Below are 10,251 nucleotides of genomic sequence, written 5' to 3'. Positions count from 1 at the left end.
CCCAGGCGGGAGGCGCGGCTGCAGGGACCGCACGGCAGCGACGGCGAGGCAACCCCAGGGCACACCTGTGACAGCGGCGACCTACCGACCCTAAAGCTTGTTGCTTCGGGCCCAGTTGACTTTTATAGGCCGCGGGCGACATGCCCATTGGTCCAGGTAGCTGTCACACAGCGAGAGCATCTCTCGACAACCCTACCATTGGTCAGAAGAGCCATGGAGATTCTGATTGGCTGGAAGGCACTCCTCCGCCCTGCCCTCCTTCTCGGCTGAATTCCCTGCTTTGGTCCTTCAAGAACTTCTGTTCACGGTGATTGGCCCCAGCGGAGCCGGCCCTGACCCTGGACTTAAAGGGATTGCGCTCTCTAGGGGCAGACGGGAGGGAGTTTGCGGTGGTTTGTAGCGGAGTCCGACCACTAATAAGTTCCAGGTGTTTTTGTTTGTTTTTGGCGCTGGAAGGAATTTAGAAATCACCTGGCCTGGTCCTAGTCATCCACTATTTTCAGAAGCCCAGAGAGATCGCGCTATTTGTTCAACTCTACACAGCGCTCCTTTGCTTTCCCGCAATCTTCCATCGTTGGAGAAAGGTAACAAACTCAGACTATACCGAGGTAGGGATTTTTAACGCACTCTCTTGATTGTCCCTTGTCAATCAAGAGAGTGCGTTACAGCCTGGCTAGCCTTAAAGTCCAAGCTCAGAGAAGGGGAAAAACTGCTTGGAGAAGGGAGGTACCTGCCTGACTCCCCAAGGTCACACAGCACCGAACAAGTCGGGCCTTTGTGCTGACTCTGGGCTGTAGAATCTGTGGGCGCATGCTCATTCCACTACACTTGCACAGACCCAGGCCCTTTATGGAGGATGGAAGGAAGCTGGAACTGGGGGTTGGTTTTCCTGACCCAGCGTCTCAGGCCCTTCTGCAGCCCCGTCTGCAGGGGCTTGTTGGTGGCTGGCAGAAATCTTTCCTGCCAGCCTGTTCTCAGCCTTCTCAGATCCTGTGCTTCCTTAAGCAAGTCACTAACCCCCCTCAGTCAGTTCCTCATCTGCCCCAGAGAAGGTGGTCAGTAAATATTTTTGAAGTTTTGATTTATATATAGTTGGCCAAAGATTATTTCAATATGACCTATGAAAATATATAAGACGAAAAGAGAAAAAAGAAAAAATATAAGACATTTCAGATAGTGCTAAGAAGAAAATAAAATGGGGTAATGAAGAGGGAGCAACCATGTATGTGTGTGAAAAAGAGAGAGATAGTGAGTGAGAAAGATAACTGGGGAGATCGATTACATCATTAGATGGTGTAATCATGGAAGGCCTCCTTAATGAGGTGACATTCCCATTGCTTCTGCTGGACTGACTTCTGCCCTATCTCCCCCCTGCTTGTTCCTAGACAGTCAGGGCAGCAGAGGTGCTAAGCCACACATTCCTAGAACCTTGAAAGCTCAAGATGGGAGGTCTTTTGACAGTCATTTTGTTCACCCTCTTTGTACTTTATAGATGGGAAAATTGGGGTCCAGAAAGCAGAAGGGATTTTCCCCAGGGAGACTGGATGGGCCTGGCACTACATAGGGGCAGGGCCTTGTGAGAGTGGCCTGGTGCTGTGACCACCCCACACATTTGAATCAAGTTCTCTAAGGAAAGGCACAGATTTCTTTTCCTCTTTCCTTCTATCGGCCCTAGGAAGAGCAAGTAACAAATTCATGTACAGTGGGGCCTTGACTTACGAGTGTCCCAACTAACGAGTTTTTTGAGATACCAGCTGTCTCTCGGCAGATTTTTTGCATTGAGTTGACAGAGTAATTTGAGTTAACGAGCTCCTTAACGAGCTCCTTAAGGAGCTCCGTCCCAGAACGAAATTAAGCTCTTAAGTCAAGGCCCCACTGTACTGTGAATCGCCATTCTGTAGATACCTCTATTCCCAAAGGTAATTGGTCCAATGTTTGCCCAATCACAGGACATAAACATCATTGTGATGGGAATGGGGTGACTTGAGGTTATAGGAAGAGAGAGAAGATGACAGAGAAGGGGTGGGGGAGACAGAGAGAGAGAGAGAGAAGGGGTATACTCAATAGAGTTTTTCTTTTTCACCAAAACCAAAATTTAATTGTCCTAATGAATGGCTGGGTTACATACACTCTGAAAAGTCCAACTGGCTTTCAAATGTTATATATGAGTCTTTCTCCCCTGTACAAATTTCACATATTCATTCTGACTTTGATTGATTTTAAAAGGGAACTTAGTTTCTATGATCATTGAGTCTTTGTGACATGAGTAAGTCACTTTCCCTATCTGGACCTATTTCCTATTTTGTAAAATGGGAGTGAAATAGGAGTCAGTCTCTTCCATTCACACCTTCTATGATTTAAGGTAGTTGGAAGGGAGAAGGAGTTCTGGGGAGAGTCTTGATCCCTACATTGCCTCCTCCTCAGCTTTGGGTTGCCAAACAAGAGCTTGGAATCGTACTAGGCACTAAACTTTTTTAAAAAAATATTTTTTAATGATTTCAGAGAGGAAGGGAGAGGAGATAGAAACATCAATGATGAGAGAGAATCATTGATCAGCTGCCTCCTGCATGCTCCCTACTGAGGATCAAGCCCGCAACCCCGGCATGTGCCCTTGACTGGAATTGAATCCAGGACCCTTCAGTCTGCAGGCTGATGCTCTAACCACTGAACAAAACCAGCTAGGGCAAGGCACTAAACTTTTGACACAGGAGCGGTCTCTCACTTCACCCGTATAAAGTGTACAAGTCAATATTGATTTGTATACTCACGGAGTTATTCAACCAGTGCCATAATCGATTTTAGAACATTTTCATCACCCCCTATGGAAACCATGTCCCCTTTAGCAGTTGCTCCCCCATTTTTTCCCAACCCCCTCAGTTCACAGTCCTAGGCAACCACTAAACTATTTACTGTCTCTATGTAGATTGGCCTATTCTGAACATTTCATATACATGGAATCATATAATATGTGGTCTTTGCAATTTGTCTTTTTTACTCAGCATAATGTTTTCAAGGTTCATCTATGTTGTAGCATGTATTAGTATTTCATTTTTTTCTTTATCTGTTCATTGGGTCATTATCACCTACACTCAGGGCAGCTTAAAAGTCTGTGCCAACATGTAGTCAGCACTCAATCATGCTTGTCCTCACAGAAACAAGGCTAATTTGCTAATTTGGAGCAAGATTCAGACAAGTGGTGTTTTTTCTTCCTTTTTTTGTGTTTTTTTTTTTCAGCACAGGAAGGGTGTAGAGAGAAGGAGATCATAGAGAATGAAGCTCTGAGAGAGAATCAGAGGGCTCAGGGCAAACTCTGAAGGACAGAGAGGGACAGCAGAGGGGAGAGCTGTGAGCAGGGCACTCCTGGGTCTCACCTCCCTCAGGTTCCAGGCAGTTCACAGAGCCCCTCCCTGTCCCCCAGCTCCTCTGAGCCTGTGCAACCCTGTGGGGAGGCAGGTGGAGATGACTGATGATTAAGCCCATTTCATGGGTGAGGAAACCGAGGCTTAGGAAGGGGTGATATACGTCTTTGTCTCATCCCCTCTGCTAGAGTGGAAGCTTCTCAGGCTCAAGGGCTGCCCGCTCCTATTTATATCCTCTCAAGGCTGATGTTGCCAATAAAAACAGGAGTGGTTGCTCATCAGTGGTTCCCAGTCCCAGCAGACCCCACCTCCCTTTTATAACAAGTATCTTGCAATATCTTCTTCCCTGTAATGAAATGCAATTCATAGATAATAGATACTAATTATACACTCCTAATATTTTTTTTTGGGGGGGGGGGAATGAAAATAATGCTATAACTGAAATGTAAAGAAGAAAAAGGAAGATAATCTGTCTTTTTATGGTTTAATTTTTCATTGAGATATAATTGACATATAATGTGTTTCAGGTGTACAATGATTCCATATTTGTATATATTGTGAAATGATCACCACAATACGTCTAGTTATCTCTCACCATATAACTACAATTTTTCTTGTGATAGAGAACTTTTAAGATCTATTTTCTTAGCAACTTTCAAATATGCAATACAGTAATGTTAACTATAGTCACCGTGCTGTACATTACATCCCCGGGACTTAATTGTTTTATAATTGGAAGTTTGTAATGTCTTTTACTTATTTACTAGAGGCCCGGTGCACGACATTCATGAACTGGGGGGAGGGGGGGTCTCCTCAGCCCCACCTGCACCCTTTAGCAGTCTGGGAGCCCTCAGGGGATGTCCGACTGACGGCTTAGGCCTGCTCCCCACGAGGAGCTTGCCTAAGCCACAGACATCCTTAGTGCTGAGGCAGGAGAGGCTCTCGCCACCTCTGCCCTGCTTGCCATCAGCTGGGCCTGTGGCTGAGTGGTGCTCCCCCTGTGGGAGCGCACTGACCACCAGGGGGCAGCTCCTGCATTGAGCATCTACCCCCTGGTGGTCAGTGAGCTCATAGTGACCGGTCATTCACCATTTGGTTGATTTGCATATTACCCTTTTATTACATAGGATTTTTAAACCTGTAAGTACATACATAGGCCGACCAACCTCTTATAGAATGCACTTCTCAATTGGAATGTGCATAGGAGTCACCTGGGGAGCTTGTTAAAATACAGATTATGAATCAGCAGGTCTGGGAAGCACCTGAGTCTGCGTCTCTAACCAGCTCCCAGGTGTTGTTCAGCTGCCACCCCGAAGGCTGCAGAAGTAGGCGTCTGGTTCCCTGAGCCCACAGAGGGGCACCGCCCACAGCCACCCCCTTCCCCAGGACCAAGCAAGGGGCAGCCCTGTCTGGGGCTTCCCCAATGGCTGCCCAGGAAACTGCCCGCCCTGCAACCCAGCCTCATTCCTGGCTGGGCGCCTGCTGCCGAAACAGCAGTTCCCACGGAGGAGCCCGCCCTGGGGAATGAGCCGCGGGGAAGGGAGGGAGGCCGGGAATTGAATTGACGTCCGAGTGGGTGGGGCTTGTGTCCTGCTCCCCCTCACGCCAGCCCCACCCTCCTCCCTACTACTGCTTGGTCAGTAAATCCCAGTGTTCCACCCACCCTCCCATCCCTTTTCTCCCAATGGTCCCTTCTTCTGTTTTCCCTCAGTCTGGGCTGGGCCCCTGCGGTGGGGAGCCCAGAAGACACTCAGTCTAGGTAGGGGCCAGCAGATAGGCAAACAGACACCTTTTATCTTTAAGCAGTTTTCTGTCAAAGGAGGTGGGTAGGAGGGAACTCACTTCTAGCTTCCTGGGGCAAATCCTTCTCTTGTCTGGGCTAACATAAAGGGGTGGGATCTGAGGATCCCAAGGCTGGTCCAGCTCTAAAGCCCGGATCCCTTGATAGCAGTGAGGATTTTTCCAACCTTGAGGCGGAGAGGCCATCACAGTCCTTAACTTTGGATATTAGAGCTGGAAGGCTACGTCTCTCACTATATAGTCATGCAGCAAATGATGAGGTTGGGTCACCTATGGACCACATACATATATGATGGTGGTCCCATAAGATTATAATGGAGCTGAAAAATTCATATTGCATAGTGACGTCTTAGCCTTGTAGCATGCTGACTTTGCAGAGCAACGCATTACACACTTACTTACCATTGTGTTATAATTGCCTACAGTCTTCAGTACAGTAACGTGCTATACAGGTTTGTAGCCTGAGAGCTGTAGGGAAGCAGAATTTGTCATCCTCAAATATGTCTCTTTGGCATAGGATTACTTTAGGCTGCTTAATTTTAAGGAGAACAGACAGGGAGAAGCTCTGAAAACCAAGTAGAGGTTACACCCTTCGTAAGGTATTTACTTTCGTAAGGAAAATATCCATTTGTGTCTCCCTTGCTGTACCTGGAAGTGGGCGTTGGGGTGACCTTTCCTCTAGTAACTCATATCAATTTAGAAGGCCAAGACTGAAATCTGCATAATAACCTTACTGTGCTTTTCCTGGTAGCTGCCCAGAGCTGTCTCCATCCTCAACACCTTTTATCTTCAGCTGGAAATAGTATTTAAGGTGGTGGCTTCAGCCATTTGGGCCAGTTACAGAATTTTCCTGGATCCCGCCCATATATACAGGAGGTATACATATTATTAAACTTTTGTTTGTTTTTCTCTTGTCAATCTGTCTCTCATTAGAGGATATCTCAGCCAAGAACCCAGAAGCATAGAGGGAAAATTATTTTTCCTTCCCTACAGAGCAAGAGGCTAGAGGCAGCTAGACCATATCTATAGCATCTAGGTTTGTGTAAGTGCACTCTATGATGTTCGCACAGCGCAATTGCCTAACAACCTATTTCTCAGACTGTATCCCATCATAAAGTGGCACAAGACTTTATAAATGGGGAAACTGAGACCCAGCCCATAAGCCAGATAAGGTCCTAGCCTTCACCTCCCATGCGCTCTCAGATGAAGTTCCTGGGCTTTCACAGCTCCCTCTCCTCCTGGAGACCTGGAGGCTACTCGGAGATAGTGGGGAGGGCGGGTTTAAGGCAAGAATCCTCCAAATCAAACAGGAAGCCCAGCAGGGGCGGGCAGGGTTTAGGGCCTTAGAACAGAGTCTTTGCTTCTAGGCGTCGTTTCCTAAGACGTGATGTGCTGCCACTAAAGCAAGGAGATGATGATGGGCTTTATTTGGTTTTGTTTTCACGGTTTGCTCTCCAGGCAGGAGCTCAAGCCCCAACTGCAGAGGCGAACAACGGTGCTGAGCCAAGCCAGCTCCTGGCCTGCTCCCCTCTGGGCTCAAGGGTTAGGCTTGTCATGATTCCAGGGCTGAGCCAGGGCCTGTGTCAGGCACAGATGGAGGTGAGAGTGTTTTCTGTGGCCCAATCAGTGTCCAACCCAGAAGCTGGGTGGGGCTCTCTCTGGGCTTGGGTGGAGATCTTTGTTACCAGGCTCAGACCAGTCTATGACCAAGGTCAGGGCTCATCCTGGGATCAGGAACAGGGAGAAGCAGCCTTTGGTTCCTCCCAGGACAGACCCACCTCAAGATTCCAACTTCAGGAAGGTGAGTCAGGCTGCTGGGCTGAGAGCCACAGGCCTAAGGCTCCTGGGCGACTGCAGAGTGTCTGGTGAAGGTGATGTCCCTGAGCTAATGCCCAGAGTTCCTGGTCCACCATCAGGTGTGTCTTCGGGGATGTGACCTCCGACCTCCCCTGCATGCCCCCACCCGATGACCTGCCCTCTGAGCTCAGCGTGTCAGCATTTTGAAAAACCCTAACTTAACTCTGGTACCGTGTCACATATAGAAATTTTTTGATATTTGCAACCATAGTAAAACAAAGATTTATATTTTTGATATTTATTTTATACATTTAAATGCCATTTAACAAAGAAAAATCAACCAAAAAAATGAGTTCGTGTGTCACCTCTGACACGCGTGTCATAGGTTCGCCATCACTGCTCTAGAACTATGCACATGTTGACTGGCTCCTTCCATTGGCCCTGCTCCAGGCTCTGGAGTTTACAGAGGCAAGTGGTGGGGATCAAGGTCTCACAGTCCCCAAGGCTCTGTCCAGAGATATGCTGATGCACTGGGAAAAATATGCTGGGAAAAATAGCCCAAAGCCCTCCACTGTGGCTGGTTTCAAGTTGCCCACCTACATTCTGAAGAGATTCACAGAATCGGCTCTTTCAAGCTGGTGGGCTCGAGCTCCGGCTCTGACCCAGGGCAGTCCCATTGCCTTCCACAGGCCCAGGAAGGGACTGGGGCCCTGCCAACTCTCATGGTCAGGGTGCCCTTGAGGCTTTCCTATCCCGTCCTTGCGTCTGTTGGTGTGAGGTGAGGGTGATTATGATGTGGCTGTAGTTGACTTTGTGACTGTGATTGTGAAGACTGAGGCTTCAGTTGCTACCACTGGCCTCTTCTCAGTGACCAGGGAAGTGTCAGTCAAGGAAGTGCCACTGTTCCCCTAGGGCCATGGTCGGCAAACTGTGGCTCAGGAGCCACATTCGGCTCTTTGGCCCCTTGAGTGTGGCTCTTCCTAAGCCTTAGGAATACCCTAATTAAGTTAATAACAATGTACTTACCTATATAGTTTAAGTTTAAAAAATTTGGCTCTCAAAAGAAATTTCAGTTGTTGTACTGTTGATATTTGGCTCTGTTGACTAATGAGTTTGCTGACCACTGCCCTAGGGAAACTGCCAGGAGGTACCCAGGAGAATGAGGGCCGATTAGGGCTGGGCTCCTCAGGGCTCTATCATGGCTCCTCAGGGCTCTATCATGGCTCCTCAGGGCTCTATCATGGCTCCTCAGGGCTCTATCATGGCTCCTCAGGGCTCTATCATGGCTCCTCAGGGCTCTATCATGGCTCCTCAGGGCTCTATCATGGCTCCTCAGGGCTCTATCATGGCTCCTCAGGGCTCTATCATGGCTCCTCAGGGCTCTATCATGGCTCCTCAGGGCTCTATCATGGCTCCTCAGGGCTCTATCATGGCTCCTCAGGGCTCTATCATGGCTCCTCAGGGCTCTATCATGGCTCCTCAGGGCTCTATCATGGCTCCTCAGGGCTCTATCATGGTTTATTTCAGAAAGGAAGGGAGAGGGAGAGAGAGATAGAATCATCAATGCTGAGAATCATTGATCGGCTGCCTCTTGCACGCCCCCTATTGGGGATTGAGCCCACAACTCGGGCATGCATGCACCTTGACTGGAGTTGGACCCGGGACCCTTCAGTCTGCAGGCCGAGGCTCTATCCACTGAGCCAAACAGGCTAGGGCTAAAATGCCACTTCTTTATCCAGTTGACTTTAACCTCATCTCCTCCTCCCACCCTGGCCCTCATGCTCCAGTAACACTGCCACTTTCCTGCACCACAAGCTTGTTCTTGCCGCAGGGACGTGGAGCCCAACTTGCCCTAGAACTCGGCTGGCTGCTCATCCTCCCAGCTTTAACGTGAAGAGTGCTTCCCTGAATCCACTCTTTTTTTTTTTTTTAACATATGTTATTGATTTTTTACAGAGAGGAAGGGAGAGGGATAGAGAGTCAGAAACATCAATGAGAGAGAAACATCGATCAGCTGCCTCCTGCACACCTCCCACTGGGGATGTGCCCGCAACCAAGGCACATGCCCCTGACCGGAATCGAACCTGGGACCTTTCAGTCCGCAGGCCGACAATCTATCCACTGAGCCAAACTGGTCAGGGCCCCTGAATCCACTCTTAAGGGGCTCCCCCAGTCCCTTGCCATCGCATCCTCCTTGTGCTTCCAGCCCCACACTTACCTTGTCTACTTGTTTGTTACTAGAGTGTCTTCCCCACTAGATTGTAAGCTCCATGGGGTAGGGCCCTCATTCTCTGCTCTAATGGGTACCCGGTTGGTTCTAAATACGTGGACATGGAATAAGTGAAGAGATGTCGGTGCCTCTTTCCCCTTTGGTCTCCCTGGGCCACTGAGAGCATCTTGGTTGAATGTCAGGTTCCTGCTCGACACTGGGTTATAAAGGGAAGGGGCAGTGTCCCCTCTGCTCTTGACTAGAGTGTGAAAGATGGACCAGTGCCCACAGGGGCCCTTGTGGTGGGGACAGCAGAAGTCCCTGGGTGATCACAGTGGACTTTGGGTCTTGCCAGGGCTGAAAGGTCTGGCTGCCCCCAACCTTGGTTTGGTTTTAGTAAAGAAGGCAGCTTCTCTTTCAGCTTTATTCCACCATCACCACCAGGCATCCTTTCTGTGTGGGCTTTTGTTGGCTTCTGGCTGCCCTGCAGTTAAATCCCCTTTCTTTTTAGGGAGAAGCCCCCACTGTGTGAACCTTTGGACATCACAGCCCCACTGCCGACTACTGAAGCTGGAAGGGACCACAGACCCCTCCTCCCACACTCTCGCAGATAGGACAGGGCACCCAACCTGGGCTCTGCCAAGTGGTTGCTTCAGCCCAGGGCTTTGAATCTTGAGTGAGTGATGCAAAGGCAGGAGGGCTTAGAATTTGCTCAGAAAGGTGGCCTTTGGTAGCAGCGACCAATGTGGTGTCTGATGGTGACTGTGGTGTCCAGGTGTCATGCAGTGGGGTTTGGTCTGTCCATTGCTGTCACTTTCTTTGCTCCTGCCCTTTGTGTGAGCCAGGGTCTCTGGGCTTTGTGACCATCCTCAGAGCTCCCCAATATCTTCTTTCTCTTCATCAGTCAGCCACAGTCAGATTCTATTGCTGCCCTCAAGACTTCTTGTTACCACCTGCCTCTACCACCAGACATTGTCATTATCACCATTCCCATCAGTCCCAAGATCCAACATCCATCCAACTAGCCCCACAACCCTCACCATCATCTTCCATGTCACCATAGTTGTTACCTCAAGCGCCAACAGC

At 49.0% G+C, this 10,251-nt stretch overlaps 1 protein-coding gene across 1 annotated transcript in view; it reads right to left on the bottom strand.

Moving 5' to 3' along the window:
* The window catches only part of FAM46B (family with sequence similarity 46, member B), a 7,037-nt gene extending 6,822 nt beyond the window's left edge, over positions 1-215 (bottom strand). The window contains exon 1 of the mRNA XM_005875253.2: positions 197-215. Within this exon, the coding sequence (XP_005875315.1) occupies positions 197-215 (19 nt within the window). The remainder of the gene's footprint in view (positions 1-196) is intronic.
* Positions 216-10,251: the final 10,036 nt, after the last annotated feature.

The sequence above is a fragment of the Myotis brandtii genome, unplaced genomic scaffold (assembly GCF_000412655.1).
Source record: "Myotis brandtii unplaced genomic scaffold, ASM41265v1 scaffold456, whole genome shotgun sequence".
Taxonomy (NCBI): Eukaryota; Metazoa; Chordata; class Mammalia; order Chiroptera; family Vespertilionidae; genus Myotis; species Myotis brandtii.
The sequence above is the reverse complement of the archived record's forward strand: the minus strand, read 5'-3'. Positions and strand labels throughout refer to the sequence as shown.